The sequence below is a fragment of the Saccostrea cucullata genome, unplaced genomic scaffold (assembly GCF_032062105.1).
Source record: "Saccostrea cucullata isolate Sc308-1 unplaced genomic scaffold, CSIRO_AGI_Scuc_v1 ctg120, whole genome shotgun sequence".
NCBI lineage: Eukaryota > Metazoa > Mollusca > Bivalvia > Ostreida > Ostreidae > Saccostrea > Saccostrea cuccullata.
Window position 1 is genome coordinate 410,173 of NW_026937312.1, and position 24,764 is coordinate 434,936.

General features: G+C 31.3%; 5 protein-coding genes and 1 long non-coding RNA gene across 6 annotated transcripts; 2 read left to right on the forward strand and 4 right to left on the reverse strand.

Moving 5' to 3' along the window:
* Nucleotides 1-2,994: 2,994 nt before the first annotated feature.
* LOC134247891 (uncharacterized) lies at nucleotides 2,995-5,448 on the reverse strand. The gene is made up of 2 exons (XM_062730293.1): nucleotides 5,377-5,448; nucleotides 2,995-5,181 (listed from the first exon to the last, which is right to left on the reverse strand). The coding sequence occupies exon 2, from the start codon at nucleotides 5,172-5,174 to the stop codon at nucleotides 3,084-3,086; it is 2,091 nt and encodes a 696-aa protein (XP_062586277.1). The 5' UTR covers nucleotides 5,175-5,181; nucleotides 5,377-5,448; the 3' UTR covers nucleotides 2,995-3,083.
* Nucleotides 5,449-6,685: 1,237 nt separating this feature from the next.
* LOC134247870 (uncharacterized) lies at nucleotides 6,686-7,080 on the reverse strand. The gene has a single exon (XM_062730272.1). The coding sequence runs from the start codon at nucleotides 7,076-7,078 to the stop codon at nucleotides 6,689-6,691; it is 390 nt and encodes a 129-aa protein (XP_062586256.1). The 5' UTR covers nucleotides 7,079-7,080; the 3' UTR covers nucleotides 6,686-6,688.
* A 4,032-nt stretch (nucleotides 7,081-11,112) lies between these two features.
* Nucleotides 11,113-11,666, reverse strand: LOC134247871 (uncharacterized). Its single transcript, XM_062730273.1, has one exon. It carries the CDS (start codon nucleotides 11,637-11,639, stop codon nucleotides 11,250-11,252), a length of 390 nt encoding a protein of 129 aa, XP_062586257.1. The 5' UTR covers nucleotides 11,640-11,666; the 3' UTR covers nucleotides 11,113-11,249.
* A 631-nt stretch (nucleotides 11,667-12,297) lies between these two features.
* Nucleotides 12,298-17,331, forward strand: LOC134247872 (uncharacterized). Its single transcript, XR_009987940.1, has 3 exons — nucleotides 12,298-12,725; nucleotides 13,212-13,281; nucleotides 16,237-17,331. It is a non-coding gene; the product is annotated as an uncharacterized LOC134247872 (long non-coding RNA).
* Nucleotides 17,332-20,901: 3,570 nt separating this feature from the next.
* Nucleotides 20,902-21,438, reverse strand: LOC134247873 (uncharacterized). Its single transcript, XM_062730274.1, has one exon. It carries the CDS (start codon nucleotides 21,425-21,427, stop codon nucleotides 21,038-21,040), a length of 390 nt encoding a protein of 129 aa, XP_062586258.1. The 5' UTR covers nucleotides 21,428-21,438; the 3' UTR covers nucleotides 20,902-21,037.
* A 1,734-nt stretch (nucleotides 21,439-23,172) lies between these two features.
* LOC134247874 (kappa-type opioid receptor-like) lies at nucleotides 23,173-24,353 on the forward strand. Its single transcript, XM_062730275.1, has one exon. It carries the CDS (start codon nucleotides 23,208-23,210, stop codon nucleotides 24,297-24,299), a length of 1,092 nt encoding a protein of 363 aa, XP_062586259.1. The 5' UTR covers nucleotides 23,173-23,207; the 3' UTR covers nucleotides 24,300-24,353.
* The last annotated feature ends 411 nt before the right edge of the window (nucleotides 24,354-24,764 follow it).

A 24,764-nucleotide genomic window follows, 5' to 3' on the forward strand; every position in this document is an offset into this window, starting at 1 on the left:
AAACAATGCAGAAATATATCACAAGACAATAACAAATATGCAATATTTTTAATATAATACTAGTATCAAGAGATGCAAAAGATATATTTGATAAGGTAAGATAAACTTTATTCAAAGTCAGTATGGTAGTTAAAAAATAACGCAAGCTCTAATGAGCTTTTGAGTGACATTGTTAACATATACATAACAGTAAAACAATGAAAACATGCAGGACTATATATACATAGAAATACTTGTGACAATACAGCACACAGTCTCATTTAGAGGACATAGAGGAATGTGTCGTCTGACCTTAAGGTAAAATACCAGTATCAAAATATGAAATAGATATGTCAGACTCTGTGGTATCTTCTATCTCAAGCTCACCGGGATATATAGTATCGACATAAGAATGGAATTAACCATTGTTAATTGACAGTTGGCGATATACTTAGTGTCTAGATGTCGAGTTGGAGACTACAGCAAGCGTTTTCTTCTTTTAACGTGTTAGACTTTGGACAAATTCTGCTTCATGATTACAAAAATAGGTCTGCTAGTAACGGAGCGCAATTGGTACCTATGGGAATTCCAACATATTGTTGGAAGACCTAATCTCCAAAACCCAATAGATATCGTCAATCAGGAAATTAAGCATCATTTTTATATAAAACCTATGTTGTTTATAAAGGGTAGAAAGGTATTTTTATGTAACAAAAGCAATACCCACTGTTTATGTTTCCCAAGGAATTCTGATCGAAAAATCAAGAATTTATTTTTTTAAATATTTTGTTGTGACTATCATTAGCTTTACCATGTATATTATTTTACATGTATGTAAAATAAAATTATTCATGAAGAAAAAAAATATTTTTCTTCAAGTACATATAAATATATTAGATTTATTCCAATGTTACACAAACTACTGATATAAAACTCAATGGTCTGCGGTCCGTGTAACACTTAACAATTCAAATTTCTAAAATGATTTTGAGTTTTAGAATGTTAACATATTAGTTCAAATATCTAAATTAAAAAAAAACTCACTGATTTGGTATATATTGAAATTTAATATTTTAGTTCAAAAACCTAACTTTTCAAATTTCTAAAAAGGTTTTAGAATTTTGATATTTTAGATTTTTACCTTAAATAGTCAAAATTCAAATTTCCAAAAACGATTTTCAAATATTCAAATTTCAAATAACCAAAACACTTTGAGTTTTAGATTTTTAATTTAAAATCTAAAATATCAAATGTTCAATCCCGATTTAAATTTTGAATATTAGATCAACATTCTAACTATCTAAAAGCTCTTTTGCTTAACCAAAAGATCTTTTGAAATAGTTTCAAAATTCAAACCAGGTTTGGAACTTGATATTTTTGGATATTTGAAGTAAATATCTAAAAACTCCAAATGTTTTAGTTATTTGAAATTTGGGTGTTTGAATCATAAATTCTCATTTCAAAAAATCTAATTAAACGTTTTAAAAGTTGAAATTTAGAAGTTTGAAGTAAATTTTGAAATATCAAAAGTCGTCAAACTGTACCGAACTTTAGATTGTTAAGCGTAAACTTATTAAATAAATGGTCTAAAATACAAAATTTGTTTTTGGAAATTTAAATTTTGAATGTTTAAAGTAAAAATCTAAAAACCTAAAATTCTAAAACCTGTTTGGAAATTTGAAAATTTAGGCTTTTGAAGTAAAATATTAAATTCCAATGTACGAAATCAGTTTGAGGTTTTGAAATTTAGAAATTTGAACTATTATATTAACATTTTAAAACTCTAAATCGTTTTAGAAATTTGAATTGTTAAGTACCACGCTTACAATGAATATTACAATAGTGAACGTTTTCTCAATGGTGGTTGAAATCTAGTTTTTCTTTTGAAATGGGTATTTTTATTGATATAATTATGATATTTATTTTTTGTGAACATTATTCAGTAGTGGTTGTTACCTGGATTTGGTTTTGAAGTGCATTCTTAACCACTATTGAAGCAATTATTTCAATAATGAACTTTATTTCTATAGTGGTTGAAACCTGTGTTCTGTTTTAAAATGCACTTTCAACCACTATTGAAATAATTGTTTCAATAGTGGACGTTACTTAAATAGTGGTAGCAACAATGCTTATACTTATTGTCGGCATCGATCCCATCACTGGCGTTTTCCTTGCTTTTGCCATGTACTAACAAGTCTCGATCTTTGCTAGATTTAGGAAATTGAACATCACTAATATGTCCACCTTTTTTTATGTCACAAGTGAAAAGAAAACATTCAATTTTTTTTTTCATTAAATCAAAACATGTATTCCATTTCTTTGAAACACCTGCAAAATGAATCGATTGTGACAGTTTCTGTCAGAAATAAGGAAAAGATTTTTTTAAAAAAATATATTTACAATATATATTTCGTTTCACCTCAATATTTTTTGTTGTTGTTTATTTTTTTTAATTTCTTTTTTTTATTGAAATAAAAATAATAAATTTGAAAGTCGATATTATATGACTGGACTGGTTCCTTGGATTCAAATGTGGACCTAACGGCCACACTTCTGTACTGGACTCACTTGTGGAATGGAATGCTTCAAGTGATCCTTCCGACTGAATAATCATGAAAACTTCTACTTCTCCTTCTTACTAACTACTAAGGTCACAGAAGTGTGTAGAATATCAGGCGTATGGATAATTAAAAAGAAGCAACAATATTTTGGCACAGGACGACAGGTCCTTCTCTGGTGCCTGCTACATGTACGCCAAAACTGACCAGCACGACTATTAAAGTTCCTAACCTGTCCAGAGAGTTTAAACTTTCCTATAAATACATGTAGTACTATGGGCAGACGTTTGGGATTTTTAAAAATACTTACTTGGAAAAAATAATTATGACTCACAGTTTGGACATTATATGACATCCATTCTTCCAAACATAAATTAGTAAGAATACTGCTTGTTTACTTACAAACAATACATATTCTGTGATATTTAAGTGCTAGACTTATATTTCACACTGTATCCATAAAGAAGCTTTCTTTATTCTTTTTAGACCTTTACGATGGATCAATATTAGTCATTCAAAACTAAGAAAATTTTAATTAATTTGACTTCAGGAATGTTCATCCATATAGGATGCGTCATTTTCTTGTGCACCTATGTCGATTAAATCCAATTTATGTGGATGCGCCGTGTTTGTATAGCACTCGCTACAAATATCAAAATCAGGACAGGTATTACAGTGATACCTGAAATCAGTTATTGGATTATCACATTCATCACAAACAAATTCTTCTTCAAATTCGTCATAGAAATCATCTTCGTTGTCATCATCATCATTATCATAACCATCATCAGAGTGGTCAAATCTTCCAAAATCATCAAAACCCATTCTAAACAAAAGTTTGAGTTTTTCCAGGATATTGTAATCTTTAGAGAATCCATATTCCTTAAGGTTTTCTGTTTCCAGAATTTCTAAACTGGTTATCGCTTCTACCACATTTCCCCAATTCATGCCAGTGTTTGCTAGGTTGGCAATGCCATCCAGAACCCCCGATTTTGATGCAATGAGCAGTTGCTTAGGATCTGATCTACTACATATGTAGGCTCTGGTGATATTGTTCGCACGATAAACCAGCGATGATTGGATGTAGTTTGAAATCAGTTTCGTCATGTTTGTGTCGAATGAATGTCTGAGTTCTGATTCCAAGGCAGTCACGGTTTCACTGTCAATACAATGTTTTGTGCCATCCAAGTCTTCTTCCAATCCATAAACTGCTCTTTTAACCATTCCTTCAATAACGTATTTCAATGTTGATATGCATGTATTTCGAAGTCTTCTCCCTAAAGAAGTCCTACATTTGTGTGGCGGAAGGTAAAGCAAAGAATCATTCTCTATCCAGACCACTTTTGATTGAAGTATGGCAGTTTGAACCCTCATTCCAGCAAAGAAAAGCAAAGACTGATCAATATCTTTAAACAAGTTGTTGTTAGGAAGAATATAATGTGGACAGATCTGTGAGAACAGATTGCACTGTAATCTCTGAAGAAGCCCTATAACTCTTGTAACCATTAATTGCTCTGTCCAGTCTCTCACAGGGACCTGCTCGCATTCCCACAGGAATACGATTTTCAGATGGTATGATTGCAGTGCCTTACCGATTGGTGGGCAAAGAAATTGTCTCCAGATTGCTTTAAATAGCAGGTAACACATCCTCTGTGTTTCTGTAAGACTAAGCATTAGTTCTCGTTCAATCAAACAGAAGGATAGTCTCCATTCAAGGAAAGTTTTGGAATCTTTGGGGTATTTTGGTACGATGAGGCAACCCATGGAAATAAGTTGTTCTACAAAATTTGAAGAAGGAAACCCTGAAATTCTTTTCCTGTTTTGGAACTCGTTTGCTACAGAAGGCCAAGTTGAACAAATTATAGCTGGCGAACAATCGTATTGCAATGAAATATCACTTTCAGTAATCAATAAAGTTGTTTTGACCGCAGGCCCTTCCTGGTTAACTATGTAAAATACAAAGGGATCCGAACTCTTGTCCACTTTTTCCTCTTCATCAGATTCATCAGTTTCCATTTTAGCATCTACGAGTTTGTCCGAGTTCTTGCAGTAGCCTGAATACTGAAAGTTTTCTACACTACATCTTAGACAAAGCATCATAAAGAACTCGTCTGTGAAGGCCTCTGGAGACAGATAAAACTCGTTAATGGATCCGTCTTCACTGGACACAATGTTACAAAGTCCACACCAGTTCTCGCTTTCATCTTTCAGATGAACTTTCAGTTGAACGAACCCTGGATTCTCCTTGCAGAATTCGATCTCTAACCACGTCTTGTCAGCGTTTGGTTGCTTTGATTCTATGGCAGTAATAGTCCTCAAAATGGCGGTGAGGTCAAGTTCTTCATTCTTATTGCCCTCGGAAACTTCACTAATGGAGAGTCCTTCACTCGTGCTTCCTATGAATTCCAAGTCTAATTTAGAAAAACAAGGATGAACTTGCACCTGAAATGGAAGATCATAAAACATCCATCCTTCTGGGGTTGTCACAGCCTTTCTTATTCGCTCTTTCAGATTCTTGAATTCTGCTGGTGGAACTGCGAGCTCCCTTAATTTTCTTAAAAGTTCATCATTTACCCTTGAATTAGTTGTTTTCTGAAAGTATTTTGTGGTTGCTGCACTACAGTATCGGATATCCATTTCTAACCTGTGTAACAGTTAAAAAAGAAACAAGTTTGTTGATCTATTTTCGCTTTCACGTAATGTAAATTTCAAAATACATTGTAGATGTGTCTAATCTATTGAGTAAAAATATTCCTTTGTCTCTTTTAATTTAAAAAATATAGATTTTATTCTATCCATCCATTTAGCAGGTATGAATATTAATTACCATAACAATTACCTTCCTATGGTAGCGTAATACAAATCCGGACTGTTACCATTAGGTCAGTACATAGATATGCTCAGAGTTATTCCTCTTTTCAATAGTTTTTAGAGTGCATATCATCTGAATTGAACTGAATAATGTGGATCCTGAAAATGTATACTTCTATATAGGGAAGATTATCAAATATTTAAGAAATTTATGGTGGGATTATGTATAAAAAAATGATCGAATCAAAAAACTTTGCTTTGCATATATAGGAAAACATTACCAAACATATAGCATTTTATGCTTATTAATTTCAAATTTCATAAAACTCCTGGAAAATCGTTGAATTTCTGAAAAAGATATTTTTCATTTTATGTATCGATTTTTTTTACGTTAATACTTTGTAGTCCTAGTACTCCATGGGGCAGCCTGCGGAAGTATTGTAAAAAAAAAAATTAAAACATTTAATTCTTTACTTGTTTAAGATACTAAGTATTCTTTATATTGCCTTTATTGGTCTTGGACTGTAAAGTTTACTTATTTCTTGTTGAGCGGATTTGTTGACATGTTAATGTTAACATGACATATTCATCAGATATCGACGTGTTAAAGAATTTCTGAGACAAATAATGTGACAATTTCGTTAATAAAATAAGCTTTTTGGAGAGCACTATGAAGTAGCTGGTTGCATAAGGGTCTGTATTTTATAAGTTAAAAATGAAGGAAATTTTAAACAAGATTCGGTAAAGCAAACTTACGCAAGAAATACTCTACTCTAAAATGTAAACTTATAAATATTCCAAAATCAAAACAGAAAATCTTTTTTTCTGTTTTAAGCATTTTGCCCTTAGGTATTGACAAAACTCAACAAATAACACAGTTTACAAGATTTTATTGGTGTGAATATCAAAAGTTTAATGAACGAAAGCCATCGTTCACATAGCTAGATTTTACGGAGTAAATTTCCTCCCAAAACTATCACTGAAACAGGTTTCACTACCACATTACAATTTGAAAAAGGCAAAAATCTACAGGGTAAATTTCCTCTCAAAAATGACACTGATACAGTTAACATACAGTAGTCAATTCAAAAGCGACTTGATATAACAAGATTTCACGGAGTAAATTTCCTCCGAAAGAATATCACTGATACAGTATTCATTACAACAATTACAATTTAGAAATAGCAAAAATCTACAGTGTAAATTTCCTCTCTAAATTCACATTGGTGCATTGTACATTCAGTATTTCAAAGCCAAAGCAACCATTGTTTACATAGCTAGATTTTACGGAGTAAATTTCCTCCCAAAGAGGAATCACGGAAACAGTATTGTTGTTATCCTCACAGTATGTTCCACTTGCCGGATTTCCAGTAGTGACCCAGTACCTTATGAGCTGTCCGCCGGATCTGGGCGTCGCTGTCTCTGTTAAACAGTTCCAGGGACTCGGCTACCTGTGTCTCCAGGTGAGTCGGGGATCCGTCACAGAGAGTGTGGAGCACCTGTCTCCTGACCAGGGGGTCAGCATCATCTACCATCTCCAGCACCCGGGCCCAGAAGTCACTCAAGTCCTTTTTAACCCTACAGGGGCACATTTCTACCAGAGCTGTCCTCCTTACACGTGCATTTTCGTGTTTTGTTAGTTCTATTATAACATCAATATCAGTAGTTTCTTTGCATAACCGCACAGCCGTGTTGACTGGAAGTTCACTCGGGGACGGTCTATTCTCCATTTTTTCTTGAGATTTTCTACATAAAGTTAATATTATACCTAGTGAATTTTATACGGCTACATTGCCGATACTAAAATAATTTTCACCTCTGCTTTTATAATAACCCGTATTATTTCTCAATAGACTGAAATATTGTGTCCAACGGCTGTGCAATAAACCAGCGAGTTCTATAATATCAATTAGAGTTATCCCTCCTTGACCTTTACTCTAACTGTATGGTAAACGTACATTGGTGTTTTTTTTTTAGGCTGAACAATCAATTACGACAAGTATATCTTAAATAGATTCCAATTAAAGTAGATTACATATTTTAACTCTTACAATAAACACTGTCGAGAAAATAATTTTAATTGTAAAAGAAGACATTTCGATTGAAGCTAATGCGTTTATTATATTTTAAAAGTTAGTATTAATACGTTTACAGTTTCTTGCGTACGTTTCCTTTATCCAATCTTGTTTAACATTTCCTTCTTTTTAAATTTTTAAAATACAGACCCTCATGCAAAACGGTACATTGTATTACCAAACAATAAAATAAAATAAAACTAATTTTGATAACTTATTTGTCTAAAAAATTCTATAACACGCTGACATCTGAAAATGAATGCTGAGTAATTGTTTTGTTTTGTGCAGATTTATGCTGCAAGAAAAAATACAGGGTTACAAATCACAGCTGCAAGAGATGCATTATATTTAGAAACAGGACGGGAACCTATTACAGATAGGCGTAAAGTAGCAAAACTAAATACTATGTTTAAAGTACATCACATCTTGGTACCCGATTATTTAAAAAGTATTTTCCCCTCAACATGAAGCACTGAATCAAATTATTATGACACGCGCAATACAGAGGACTACACAATCCTTAGATGTAGACTTGAAATATTTAAGAAATCTTTTGTTGCTGATACAATAAACCAATGGAATAGTTTGAATATCATCACTAAAATAGTTTTAAAAAGAACATAGCAGACCCCCCCTTCTTATTTCTCCCATGATAATTATGATCTTTATAAAAGAAACATTATCGAAAGTCCTTATTGTTCATGTCATACACCTAAAGACCCATATCATTTTTTCTTTTGTTTGTAATCAGTATTAAATACTAGTATTGAATTAAATATTATTGATTGTTATTTACTTTTGTGGGGAGATGAGTCACGAAATGTAGAAATGAATAAGTATATTTTTCAATCAGTTCAAAAATTTATAAGAGATTCTAGTAGATTTAATTAATTATTACAGCCTAACACTTAAACTCTAGAAAGTCATATATTTATCATGTGTAAAAATGTATGTTTTAAACAAACACGTTTGTACATCAATGGTTTTTTTTTTTTTTTTAAATTTTCTTCCTATGTTTAGATATGGACAGTTCATGGAAACGGATCATCGGAAGTGTAATAAGCAATGATATAGCTCAGAATATATTAAAATAAAGTTTCTAACATGTAAAGAGAAAATGTTAATGGACACACGCAGTACATGATATATATACTATAGTACAAAGGAATAAAGTTGCTTTGTAACATGTAAGAAAACGGGGCCTTTTAATGCAATTGATATTTGATCTTCTACAAATATATATATATACAGATAAAATGAATACGAATACAATAGATGTTGATAAAATAACTTTGTGAATGCTTTTGGTTTGATAAAGTTAAAGATGGTCAAAAATGTAACATATGTTTTGATCACCCTGCATACCTCAGAAAAAAAATCAATATATATACTCGTGATATGACAAATATTAAGGAAATTCAGGAGAAGGGGGGTCATGTATAAAAAGATGACTGAATAAAACAACTTTGCTCTGCATATGTCGGAAAATATCGCCAATCATATAACAGTCATGATCATTAATTTCAAATTTCATAACACTCCTGGAAAAAAAAAGTTTTTATCATTATGTGAATCAATTTTGTTGGACATTTAATACTTTTTATATCCTGGTATGTCATAGAGCAGCTTGTGGAATTATTGTATAAAAAATCTTAAAACATTTATGTCTAAAATTGTTTAAGATATTCTTTATATAGCCTTTTCTGCCTTGGGCTGTAAAGTTTACTAATTTATTGTTGAATGAATATGACATGCTAACAAAACAATCGGGTTGAACATATTTTATTGTATAAATGATATACAAATGGTTTGAACACAAGTTCTAACATCTTACGAGGTTCTCACCATAAAATGCTGCAACTGTCCATGTTTATACATAGAAAGAAAAAGAAAAACATGTTTGTTTAAATCATATATATTTTTTTTACATACGATAAATATATAACTATATAACTATCTAGATTTTAAGTGTTAGACAGTAATAATTAATTAAATCTACAAGAATTTTTTTTATAAATTTTTGTACTGATCGAAAAATATATTTATTGATTTCTACATCTATAGTTTCTCTCTGGCATGTTGGCACTTATTGCAAACAAAATAATTCTGGTGTACCACATGAACAATAAGGATTTTCGATAATGTTTTTTTTTTATAAAGATCATAATTTAAAATGCAGTTGTGTTGTAGTTTAGTTTGTATGATTTTAAGTCGTCTATTACATGGGAGAAATAAGAAGGGGGGTCTTCTGGGTTTTTATGTATGTTGTTTTTAAAGCTACTAAAAGACTACTGAGTTGTTTCTTGTGATAATACTCAAACTATTCCATTGGTTTATTGTATCAGGGACAAAATATGTCTTAAATATTTCAAGTCTACATCTAGGGATAGTGTAGTCCTCTCTATTGCGCGTATCTTACTCTGATTTAGTACTTCTTGTTGAGGAAAGAATACTTTTTAAATAATCAGGTACCACGTTGTGATGTACTTTAAACGTAGTATTTAGTTTTGCTATTGTGACATTGTGACGTCACAAACAAGGAGCAAAACTTTATTCTGCAAGAGGTTCCCATCCTGTTTCTAAATATAATGCATCTCTAGCAGCGGTGATTTATAACCCTGTAATCATGCTCGCAGCATGAAGCTGCACAAAACAAAAAAAAAACAAAAAAAAAAACAAACAAACAAACAAACAAACAAACAAACAAACAAAAAAACTGAGTATTCATTTTCAGATGTCGGCGTGTTAAAGAATTTACGAGATAAATAATGTGACAATTTTGTTTCAAAAAAGGTTTTACTATTCTTTTTTTTTTTTTTTTTTGATCAAACGATATACCTTTTTGCATGATGGTTTGTATTTTATAAATTAAAAATGAAGAAATGTTAAATAAGATTCGATAAAGCAAACATTTTCAAATAACTTCTACTAGAAACTGTAAACGTATAAATACTAACTATTTAATATAATAAATGCATTAGATTCTATACAAGAAACTGTAAACGTATAAATACTAACTGTTTAATATAATAAATGCATTAGATTCTATAGAGATGTCTTCTTTTACATATATATATTTCTATTATTATCTCTTCATAGTGTGACGAAAAGAATGAAGATCGCGTACTGTGATCAATCTCCAAAATAATTTACAAATAAAGCAAATCTGATAACAGGTCATAAAATAGGGACTTCCAGAATAGGGATCAGATGACTAGGGGTAGAAAGCGTCTTTTGTTGCCCGTTCACAATGTACTAGTATTTAAAAAAGACCGTAGCTTACAATTAGTTTTGACTACGCCAGCTAAAAAAGATCCAATAACAGGTTATATACCGATATGTAAACAAGGTCTTTAAAACAACCATAAAATTTACGATTTGTTAAACGAGGTTTATAAATACATGTAACATCAACTCATCTGTCTTCATCCTGATTGTAAGTGGCATATAGTAATAATTCAGCCACGTCTTTCCACTGTCTCGTAAAATAAATTAAGATTGCGATAGAAATGGTCTTTTATTGTAACAAGTTGTAAAAAATAATATATTTAACAAATAACAGACATACAACATTCATGAAAAGTAAACCCGTGCACATGCAGTCCTGATCACATAAAGTTCGAACTGAAATTATCGCAAACTTTTAACATTAAAAGTAAGTAACATTAAAAGTAAGTTATCTACACCATTATATATGTCTGTATCTTTGAAGTAGGTGTAAAAATTCACAGTACAATATTTCCATTTCTTGCCATTGTCCATCTCGCTTGATGCAAACCAGCTACTTTAGAACAAATCATTTCTAACGTCTTGTCGCTTGTTATCCTCACAGTATGTTCCACTTGCCGGATTTCCAGTAGTGACCCAGCACCTTATGAGCTGTCCGCCGGATCTGGGCGTCACTGTCTCTGTTGAACAGTTCCAGGGACTCGGCTACCTGTGTCTCCAGGTGAGCCGGGGACCCGTCACAGAGAGTGTGGAGCACCTGTTTCCTGACCAGGGGGTCAGCATCGTCTACCATCTCCAGCACCCGGGCCCAGAAGTCACTCAGGTCCTTTTTAACCCTACAGGGACACATTTCTACCAGAGCTGTCCTCCTTACACGTGCATTTTCGTGTTTTGTTAGTTCTATTATAACATCAATATCAGTAGTTTCTTTGCATAACCGCACAGCAGTGTTGACTGGAAGTTCACTCGGGGACGGTCTATTTTCCATTTTTTCTTGAGATTTTCTACATAAAGTTAATATTATACCTAGTGAATTTTATACGGCTACATTGCCGATACTAAAATAATTTTCACCTCTGCTTTTATAATAACCCGTATTATTTCTCAATAGAGTGAAAGATTGTGTCCAACGGTTGTGCAATAAAACAACGAGTTCTACAATATCAATTAGAGTTATCCCTCCTTGACCTTTACTCTAACTGTATGGTAAACGTACATTGGTGTTTTTTTTTTTAGGCTGAACAATCAATTACGACAGGTATATCTTAAATAGATTCCAGTTAAAGTAGATTACATATCTTAACTCTTACAATAAACATTGTTGAGATGATAATTTTAATTGTAAAAGAAGACATCTCGATCTAAGCTAATGCGTTGATTATATTTTAAAAGTTAGTATTAATACGTTTACAGTTTCTTGCGTACGTTTCCTTTATCCAATCTTGTTTAACATTTCCTTCTTTTTTTAATTTTTAAAATACAGACCCTCATGCAAAAAGGTACATTGTATTACCAAACAATAAAATAAAATAAAACTAATTTTGATAACTTATTTGTCTCAAAAATTCTATAACACGCTGATATCTGAAAATGAATGCTGAGTAATTGTTTTGTGCAGATTTATGCTGCAAGAAAAAATACAGGGTTACAAATCAATATGATTTCTTTCGTTTGAGGAACGAATTAGACAGAAATCAATTTCTACTTGGTGTGATAATGAATTACTTTTTCGGAATTACAAGGTTTTCATTCGAATACCTGGTGTATATCACGTGGTTCTTTAGAACCGATCTCGTTAGCAAGGCTATATAAGAGGTGAATAGTGGTTTAAATACCAGTTTAGGAGGACACGTAGAGCACGATAAAGTTTAAATCTCAGATGCAGAACGAAGTGGCGTAGGGCGTGGTTCATCGACATGTTTAGCCATTGTAGATGATATGAAATCACAGAAAATAGAGTTGGAGAGAGATTTGACAGTGTGGAAAACGAGGTCATCAAAGAAAAGCCATCTTAGATCTTGTTTTTATAAGATAAGTATTCATTTGAGAATACAATTGATCAGTTTTTGAATAAGTAGTAAATTAGCGATAACAAGGTTTGTAATAGAGAGAATTTGAAAACAAATACATGATTGTATTAAATTATGAGATTCGTTAATTCTCGTCAGTATATGATAATAGAAGTTATTTCCAGAAATAGATAATTTGTTTTGTAGAAAGATGGATTTGTTAAAGGAAGAAAACTGGTGTTTCTGAAAAGGAAAACAAATACTTTACGATAATTTTCTTTTATTTTTCAATTAATACAAGTATAGAATTTATAAGATATTATATTTGCATTTATATTCAATTAAATATATTTGCTTATCATTTTAAAACGTCCTAAATGCATCAGCATTATAACATGGACATTTCCTGAGTATAGAAAATATCGATAAATTAAAATTGTTTGAATTTATTTTTCAATTTCAGTTTCTTGCCATTTTGTCAAATGTGCTACTAAAATAAAAAGTTTTAGATATATTGAAGAGAAAACAGTATATTCTTATGTTTCAGGTAGTTACATGTTGGGGTTGGTATCACGATGAGTATAATGAAGAATGTGATTTTAAGATCTCCAGAGAAGTATGGTAGATTTTTTTTCTTTGCGTTTTATGCCAGTTGAAAGTTAAATTCAATGCAGACTCCATCACAATGGAAAAGAGAAGCATTTCATATTCTGAACTTTGAGTATAATAATTCGTTTTTCGATTTATTTTAGTAGATTATTCAATCATGAATCTATATAGTAGAGTATGGGGCATAGATATTTTTTGTTTGGTATCTTTTAACCAAGTATATGTATTAATGACATATAAACTTTATAGAAGAAAACGAGTTCTACTTGTCTTGTGATTAATGATGTACAGGTACGGCTTTGCGTAAGAGAATTAAAGGTTTAGAATATTTGCATTTTGATTTTCATTGTAGTTAAACTAAGGTCTCATTTGAATTATCTACTTAAAATTGAAATTTATCAATTGAGTATTAATCTAAAAAAAAAAAAAAAAAAAAAAAAAAAAGTAAATAAGATCAAGATGGTATAAAATATTTAAATGAATGATAATTCTGCAATATTTGCGGTGTTGTTAATTGGCTTGGTTGAGTTATCTAGAAAAAGAGATTTAAGTATTTAGTTTCAATACTAAAAAGTTTTGATAACAGAAACTGAATTTTTGTCGGTTTTGATTTTCGAGTAAAAAGGAAATTTTGTCAATGTATTCTAATTTTAAAAATGATTCACCGAAATTGAATTCAACTTTTTCTGAATATTAATTTCATGAGCTGTTTTGCACAATTTTCGTGTTTGGTAGTGTTTGGAAGATTTGAATTTTGATAACGTTGATATATTTCATTTTATAATGAAATGATTTAATGAATGTTTATTAATTGGCAACAATTTTTGGAGTATTTACTTTTATTGAAATTAGTTTTCAGTGGAAAGTGATTTTTATAATACTGTAGCTATTTAAAAGCTGTTATTTTTGAATTTAAAACAAAATAGAATTTGAGCGGAATTCCAACTCTAACCCAGCTTAACATAAAATATTTTATGGATGTTTATCATAACGCATCTGTGGTGTTTGGTTTTTGGCGGGATTGATTTTAGTAGACAATGAGAAGTACAGAAATAGTCAAATGAAAATTAATATTTCTGTTTGAAATAATATTGAGTTGGGTTTGAATTTGAATAACTTTGGCACAATTTAGCATATCATGCTTTTATGAATGTTTTCCAACCACTTATATGGTATTGTCATTTGGCAATTTATTAAAGATTCTTTTCATTATATTGCTGATAATATGAAATAGAAATTGATTGGATTCGAATGCTTTGCACATTTTATCATAAAATGATTTTATAGATGTTTATCCAACTACATTTGTGGTGTTGCCATTTGGCGAGTTGGTTAAAGTAGAAAGTGGGTTCTTTATCATATGAGTTTGAATTTATGGATTTTGTCCAACTACATTTGTGATGAAGCCATTTAGTAAGATTGGTTTCTGTAGATAGTGCACGTGTTTCTTGGTATATATTAAAGTAAAAGTTTATAATTTTCATGAAATCAAAGGAAAATTTGATTGGAACTTGAAATATTTTGATAAATTTATCACATAGTATGAATTTATGGATGTTTTTTGAATCGTTTTGTGGTGATGCCATTTGGCGAGTTGGTTAAAGTAGAAAGTATTTCTACATATAAAGTACAGTAAAAGTTGATTAATCTGATGAAAATAAAGTAAAATTTGATTGAAATTTGAACTTTTTGATAAATTATATCATAAAATGAATGTATGGATTTAGTTTAAACCATATTTTATTTGAACATGACAAGCAAGAAGTACAGGCAAGAAGTACAAAGATCAAAAAGGATTCGCAAACAAGTTTCAAAAACTTATACTAATCCGTTTCCTAATTATTAATGATAAAGATGACAGACCCTTATTAGATAGTTACATAACACATATATAGTGATATGGGTCTATAATTAGAAACATTGTTTCTGTCCCCTTTCTTATATATAGGGGTAACGTTTGCTCTTTTCCATTCCATTGGGAATACTGCTTTTTTAAGAGACATGTTGAAGAGTTTACATAATGGAAATTTTAGTATAGAATTGGTATATGGATTTGTATCCAACCACATTTGTGGTGATGCCATTTGGCGAGATTTGTTTGTGTAGAAAGTATTGCTACATAAGTAGTAAAAGTAAAGGTTGATAATTCTGATGTAAATAAAGTAAAATTTGATTGGAATTTGAACTTTTTGATAAATTATATCATAAATGAATGTATGGATTTGTATCCAACCACATTTGTGGTGATGCCATTTGGCGAGATTTGTTTGTGTAGAAAGTATTGCTACATAAGTAGTTAAAGTAAAGGTTGATAATTCTGATGAAAATAAAGTAAAATTTGATTGGAATTTGAACTTTTTGATAAATTATATCATATTAGAATGTTTTTCATTTTTTCCAACCACATTTGTGGTGATGCCATTTGGCGAGATTTGTTTGTGTAGAAAGTATTTCTACAGAAGTAGTAAAAGTAAAACTTGATAATTCTGATGAAAATAAAGTAAAATTTGATTGGAATTTGAACTTTTTGATAAATTATATCATAAAATGATTTTATGGATGTTTATCCAACCACATTTGTTTTGATGCCATTTGGCGAGATTGTTTTCAGTAGGAAGTATTTCTACAAATAGTAAAGTAAATGTTGATTATTCTGATGAAAATAAGGTTATCATAACTTGATTATCAAATGGATGTTTATATAAACACATTCATATTTTTCTTAATTAAAAAAAAAAAAAAAATGATTAGTGCAATTCATAAATTTTGAACTTAATGGTGGAATTTTGATTCATTTTATCATTTAATGATAGTATGCATGTTTTGCTAGCCACAATGATGATGATTTTGATTTTTTTAATAGATTAAGAGAGAGAGAAAAAGAGATCCTATACATATTTACTAAAATATCAGAGTTACAAGATATATGTATCTATCAGTTTTCTAACATAAAATTTGTTCTTCCAGGTATTATTGGTTATATTCTTCTTACGTTTAATTCAAGCACCATGAGGTATTAATCGGTGTACCAATAATGACAGAGTTTCAAAGAGGCACATATCCAAGGAATTGAGATGGGATTCAAGATATTTCACAGGAATGTGTATTTTGTGCTATTTTGATATTGGATGCTGAATATACTTCTATGTATAACTGTGTCGAATTCATTTGATATATTTGAGGTCTTCTTCCCTGGGACTTCACGATAAATCGTATGGTATGCGTTGAATTTGATTTGAAACTATACTCAAAACTCAAGTGCAGCAAGCATTTATCGATGTATGGATAGGATGTGTGCATAACATCAAGACTTTTAAAATCAGACTCACATGGTGAATTGCGTTATGGATTTTCAAAAGACGGCGGTGTATTGAATTTGTTTAGGATGGATATACATGTATATGTATTTTTTTTTGGTGATTATTTAATTGTTTTCAAAACATTTTATTGGAAAATTTCCGTAAAATTTTATGTATTTATTGTTTGAAATATTGAATGATTTATGATTTAAATGAATTTTGTTGGATTTAATTTAAAATCAATGATTTTATACTTTCATTTTCCCGTTCTTTGTATTTAGAGCTACTGCGTGTCGTTGCTATGTCCAAATGGTGTGTTTGTTGTTTATTGTACTTTCATTTGAAAGTAATGAATGGATTTAGAGTAGAAATATGATTTCTTTCGTTTGAGGAACGAATTAGACAGAAATCAATTTCTACTTGGTGTGATAATGAATTACTTTTTCGGAATTACAAGGTTTTCATTCGAATACCTGGTGTATATCACGTGGTTCTTTAGAACCGATCTCGTTAGCAAGGCTATATAAGAGGTGAATAGTGGTTTAAATACCAGTTTAGGACGACACGTAGAGCACGATAAAGTTTAAATTTTATCATGATTTATTCAATCCAACATAAACTTGTATATACAAATTGATTTTCATATTTTGCATATGTTATGTACACTGCGCAAATAAAGCTACTGCGTGTCGTTGCTATGTCCAAATGGTGTGTTTGTTGTTTATTGTACTTTCATTTGAAAGTAATGAATGGATTTAGAGTAGAACAGCTGCAAGAGATGCATTATATTAAGAAACAGGATGGGAACCTATTACAGATAGGCGTAAAGTAACAAAACTAAATACTATGTTTAAAGTACATCACATCTTGGTACCCGATTATTTAAAAAGTATTTTCCCCTCAACATGAAGCACTGAATCAAATTATTATGACACGCGCAATAGAGAGGACTACACTATCCCTAGATGTAGACTTGAAATATTTCAGAATTTTTTTGTTCCTGATACAATAAACCAATGGAATAGTTTGAATATTACCACTAAAATAGTTTTAAAAAGAACATAGCAGACCCCCATATTTCTCCCATGATAATTATGATCTTTATAAAAGAAACATTATCGAAAGTCCTTATTGTTCATGTCATACAACTGAAGACCCATATCATTTTATCTTTGTTTGTAATAAGTATTAAATACTAGTATTGAATTAAATATTATTATCACGAAATGTAGAAATCAATAAATATATTTTACAATCAGTTCAAAAATTTATAAGAGATTCTAGTAGATTTAATTAATTATTGCAGCTTAAAACTTAAACTCTATAAAGTTATATATTTATCATGTGTAAAAATGTATGTTTTAAACAAACATGTTTGTACATCAATGGTTTAAAAAAAAAAAAATTCCTATGTTTAGATATGGACAGTTAATGGAAACGGATCATCGGAAGTGTAATAAGCAATGATATAGCTCAGAATATATTAAAATAAAGTTTTTAACATGTAAAGAGAAAATGTCAATGGGCACACGTAGTACATGATATATATACTATAGTACAAAGGAATAAAGTTGCTTTGTAACATGTAAGAAGACGGGGCCTTTTAATGAAATTGATATTTGATCTTCTACAAATATATATACAGATAAAATGAATACGAATACAATAGATGTTGATAAAATAACTTTGTGAATGCTTTTGGTTTGATAAAATTAAAGATGGTCAAAAATGTAACATATGTTTTGACCACCCTGCATACCTCAGAAAAAAATCAATATACTCGTGATATGACAAATATTAAGGAAATTCAGGTGGGGGGGGGGGTTCATGTATAAAAAGATGACTGAATAAAACAATTTTGCTTTGCATATGTCGAAAAATATTGCCAAATATATAACAATCATGCTTATTAATTTCAAATTTCATAAAACTCCTGGAAAAAAAAAACTTTTTGTCACTATGTGTATCAATTTTGTTCGACATTTAATACTTTTTATATCCTGGTATGTCATAGAGCAGCTTGTGGAATTATTGTATAAAAAATCTTAAAACATTTATGTCTAATATTGTTTAAGATATTCTTTATTTAGCCTTTTCGACTTTGGACTGTAAAGTTTACTAATTTATTGTTGAACGAATTTGACATGTGAACAAAACAATCGGTTTGAACATATTTTATTGTATAAATACTATACAAATGATTTGAACACAAGTTCTAACAACTTACGAGGTTCTCACTATAAAATGCTGCAACTGTCCATGTTTATACATAGGAAGAAAAAGAAAAACATGTTTGTTTAAATCATATATTTTTTAAACACACGATAAATATATAACTATATAACTATAGAGTTTAAGTGTTAGGCTGTAATAATTAATTAAATCTAGCAAAATCTCTTATAAATTTTTGTACTGATCGAAAAATATATTTATTGATTTTTAGCATGTTGGTACTTATTGCAAACAAACAAATTCTTGTGTAACACATGAACAATAAGGATTTTTGATAATGTTTTTTTTTTGGGGGGGGGGGGTCTGCTGGGTTTTTATGTATGTTGTTTTTAAAGCTACTAAAAGATGAGTTGTTTCTTTTGGTAATACTCAAACTATTCCATTGGAACAAAATATGTCTTAAATAACTTAAGTCTACATCTAGGAATAGTGTAGTCCTCTCCATTGTGTGTGTCATAATTTGATTCAGTGCTTCATGTTGAGGGGGAAATACTTTTTTTATAATCGGGTACCAAGATGTGATGTACGTTAAACATAGTATTTTGCTTTGCTACTTTATGCCTATCTGTAAGAGGCTCCCATCCTGTTTCTAAATATAATGCATCTCTTGCAGCGGTGATTTGTAACCCTGTAATTATGGTCGCAGCATAAATCTGCACAAAATAAAACAATAACTGAGTATTCATTTTCAGATGTCGGCGTGTTAAAGAATTTCCAAGATAAATAATGTGATAATTTTGTTATCATGCAAAAAAGTATTACTGTATTCTTTTTTTTTTTTTGGTCAAACGATATACCTTTTTTGCATGAGGGTCTGTATTTTATAAATTAAAAATGAAGAAAATGTTAAATAAGATTCGATAAAGCAAACATTTGCAAGAAACTTCTACTAGAAACTGTAAACGTATAAATACTAACTGTTTTATATAATAAATGCATTAGATTCTATAGAGATGTCTTCTTTTACAAACATATTTCTATTACTGTATACAGGGTTATTTTCGCCCCGTGTTATTTCCGCCCTTTTGTACTTGCGAACAATTTTGCCCCGTTTTAAATTCGCCCAGTCATAGTTTTGTTTAAGAAATCATGCTGTGTAATTAGAATTCGCACCGTTTTAAATTCGCCCAATCAGGAAGAGGGCGATAGGGGCGAAAATAAAACGGGGGCGAAAATTTCCCTGTATACAGTATTATCTCTTCAAGATCGCGTACTGTGATCAATCTCCAAAGTAATTTACAACTAAAACAAATCTGTTAACAGATCATAAAATAGGGACTTCCAGAATAGGGATGCCTAGGGGTAGAAAGCGTCTTTTGTTGCCCGTTCACAATGTACTAGTATTTAAAAAAGACAATTAGTTTTGACTACGCCAGCTAAAACAACATCCAATAACAGGTTATATTTGTAAATAAGGTCTTTAAAACAACCATAAAATTTACGATTTGTTAAACGAGGTTTATAAATACATGTAACATCAACTTATCTGTCTTTATCCTGGTTGTAAGTGGCATATAGTAATACTGCGAAATCACAATATTTCGTTGGGGTTTAATTTTCGTGGTTTTCGTGGTGTGAAGAGACCCACGAATTCATGTCCAACACGAAATGTAAAATGTGACATACATTACTACTCAACAATTCTACAACAACAAAATCAAATCCCCACGAACCAAGAGTTTTTTCTTCAAACCACGAAAATTTGACACCACGAAAATATGTGATTTTACAGTAATTCAGCCAAGTCTTTCCATCGTCTCGTAAAATAAATTAAAATTGCGATATAAATGGTCTTTTATTATAACAAGTTGTAAAAAATAATATACATGTATTTAAAAAATAACAGACATACAACATTCATGAAAAGTAAACCCGTGTACATGCAGTCCTGATCACATAAAGTTCTAATTGAAATTATAGCAAACTTTTAACATTAAAAGTAAGTAAATTTAAAAGTAAGTTATCTACACAATTATATATGACTCTTTCTTCGGAGTAGGTGTAAAAATTCACGGTACAATATTTTCCATTTCTTGCCATTGTCCATCTCGCTTGATGCAAACCCTACTTTAAACAATCATTTCTGACGCCTTGTCGCTTGCTATCCTCACCGTATGTTCCACTTGCCGGATTTCCAGTAGTGTCCCAGGACCTTATGGGCTGTCCGCCGGATCACAGTATGTTCCACTTGCCGGATTTCCAGTAGTGTCCCAGGACCTTATGGGCTGTCCGCCGGATCACAGTATGTTCCACTTGCCGGATTTCCAGTAGTGACCCAGGACCTTATGAGCTGTCCGCCGGATCTGGGCGTCGCTGTCCCTGTTAAACAGTTCCAGGGACTCGGCTACCTGTGTCTCCAGGTGAGCCGGGGATCCGTCACAGAGAGTGTGGAGCACCTGTCTCCTGACCTGGGGGTCAGCATCGTCTACCATCTCCAGCACCCGCGCCCAAAAGTCACTCAAGTCCTTTTTAACCCTGCAGGGACACATTTCTACCAGAGCTGTCCTCCTTACACGTGCATTTTCGTGTTTTGTTAGTTCGATTATGACGTCAATATCGGTAGTTTCTTTGCATAATCGCACAGCAGTGTTGACTGGAAGTTCACTCGGAGGCGGCCTGTTTTCCATTTTTTCTTGAGATTTTCTACACAAAGTTAAGTATAATACTTTGTAATTTTTTACGGCTACATTGCCGATACTAAAATAAGTCTTTTCTCCTCTGCTTTTATAATCATCCAGGTTGTTATTTCTCAACAGAGTGAAAGCTTATGTCCAACGGTTGTGCAATAACAGCGTGTTCCTCAAAAATCAATTAGAGTTATCCCTCTTTGACTTTGCTGCAACAGATTATGTATGGCACGCCATATTTGCAAAAATGAGCTAAACATAGTTTCACAGTTGATAAACTAGGTTTATCGACTGCAAACTATAGTTTAATATATGTATAATCCATGTTTTTATCTCAAATGATTGTTTTCAGTGTTAAGTATAGTTTACGGTTCTGAAACATAGATTATCGCGTTAACTATGGTTTACAGATGTAAAACATAGATTAACGTTGTTAACTGTATATAGTTTACAATCCATAAACTATAGTTTACAACCGAAAAACCTAGTTTATCGACTGTGAAACTATTTTTAGGTCATTTCTGTGAATTTGGCCTGCCATAGATATGAATTATTGGTGTTCGTATTTCTTTAAAAGAATATTCAATCAATTAACACTGGTAAAACTTTACGCATATTGCAACTAAAGCGGACTGTTCTTTTTTTAAACTGATTTGTTTTTAATATATTTTGTTATGTTATAGATACATAAATGGATAAAAATAAAATGAAATATGTGGAGATAACGAACAGTTAAACAAATCAACTTTATCATGATCATATCTTCATCGACAAAATGTTTACCACATTATTATCACAGCAAAATACAGACATTATTTGATAAAGCCAATTCTTAATCCGTGTCTAGATTTTCGAGCTCAAAAGTCCATTTTTTTAAACATTTCAAAACAGGATTAGAGCAAACACGGAACTCTAAAACATCAGATATGGGATCAGGAGCCATGGAGGAATGAGTATTCCCTGCCGACCGGTCACACCCGCCGTGTTCATGGCATGTTCTGAAGGGCGATGGAAACATCTGCGGACAACTCAGTGTGTAAATGGCCTAAAAGCAATGCTTATTATAGTTAACAATATAAGGTCCAATTTAACGTGTCATGATGAAGATATTAAATACATGTTTGAAAAAAATCCATATAACTGCAATAAACAAAGTAACTTTATTATTTTTTGGAAGGTAAACTGGCATTAAATCAGATCATTAAAAAAAATGTATCAGATCGATCCAGTTTTATGCAGAAAAGGTTTAGAGCGAAATGATTTTCTTTCCATTTTAAAATTATTCAATAGGTTAGAAAATATCGTATCACATCGCTCCAATAACTTTAAAAATATATATATAATCTTAAAAGAAAAAAAATCATTATAAAGTTTAGTTTAATTGATTATAAATGAAAATAATATATATACGAATTGTCATTAAATCAATTTCACATTAATTCAGATTTTATAAATTAACGATTGTTTCCACCAACCAAACATATCATATAATGCCACCATAAATCAAAAATATACATAAAGTCAATGTGTAAATGGAAAGCAACGCAACTATATTTAATTCTTAAATTTTCCAAACTTAAGAAGAGTACAGGAGTTTCCGGGCCTTTCTGTGGAGGTTTCTCCGTTTTCCGGTATAAGTGTTATAATCCACTGAATAGATCCGGTGACACACATACTAGAGAATACTTTATATTACACTGCACTAAGTATTAGATAACTGTTTGATGCAGAATGCTCAAGACTTTCCACATGTAAAAGTGAGTGATAAATAAAATTTAAAATGGAGAGTTGTTTTCAATGGATTGAAACAAAGTACGGTCTTAATGCCAACTCCTCCATGACAGAATTGAACAAGGTATTCAGGGATTGGAATATGGCCGCTCTTGTTTTCATTGGTGTCCTTATTCTGCCGGGAATCATGGGAAATTCTTTAGTGATCGCCATTTTTTACAAGGATTTTAAAAAATCGGCATACCGAACATTTGTTCTCTGGCTCGCTGTTCTGGATCTAGCTGGTTGTATTATTGTTATGCCGTATTTAATGATAAATTTAATAACCCCTGTATCTATGGACAACGAAATTATCTGTAAAGTTGGAAAATTTTTGTCGTACACCATTATGATGACGTCATATTTTATTCTGGTCATAATAGCACTGGACAGGTACCGCAAAATTTGTAGACCACATTCACTACAAATCCTTCAGTCCCAAACATCAAGGTATTGTTTAGGCATGTTAACAGTCTCCGTGATAATTTCAGTTCCTGCGCCGATTCTTTACGGAAACAGTAGCCTCGAGATCGGAATTCCCGGATTGAAGGCCACACGATGCTTCACTATGGACAAGTACAAGGGTACTCCAGCACATCTTTTGTACTATGCTGTGATTAATGTTCTGGGAGCCACAGTGACCTTTATCATTTCGGTGCTGTATATTCTAGTCATCAAAAGAATCAGATATCAATTCCATCAAAAGAAACATGAAATATTTCCAAATATTCGCAGAAATGAAAAATTGACTCAGAACGCAAATACTTCCGAGGAGAAAATAAACCGGAAGTTGATAAGGACCACGGTGACATTACTTGCTGTGACTATTTTATTTGTTCTAACAATATTCCCACATACCGTGCTTTCTCTAATTGATTATTCTGTGAAGAACTTCTTCTGTCGGTTGTCTTTTGAAGAAGGTGTGGTCTTCAATTTCGCTATCCATTTCTTTTTGCTGAATAATGTTTTAAACTGTGTTATCTATGGGTTTACTGACAAACAGTTCAAGAGGAGGATATTGCTGCTTTTTAGGAGACAAGAGTTCAACTTGTCCGAATCAAGCGATGCAACTTCTAACAGAATAGAAGAAAAAGAGGTTTAGATCAAATTATTGGGCTATAATAAGTAGCAGAAACCATGTGACACCGGTTATGTATAAATCGCGTCTATTTTGTATGATTCTGATTTGTTTGTTGTTGTTGTTGTTTTTTTTTTTTTTTTTTTTTTTTTTTTTTTTTGCAATACTTTACGAATTTTATTGATCATAGTCATTTTGTCTGAACATGCCAATAACTTTAAGAGCAAACATGTGTCTGCCTAATAAGTATAATGTTTGTATATCACGTGTATTTTTTCAAAATCACCCAAAATGAAGTGTGGATTGAAAAAAAAAATAAAGATTTCAGTAAAAATAATGTTTAAAGCCAAATGATGATCTTCAGATATCAAATTTACTATTATGTGTTGATTCCTGAGTTATAAATACATAAAGCTAATTTCCCACGATATTGGTCGTATTACATAATTCTGATATTCTGATATAGATCTGCCTATTATTTTGATCTAT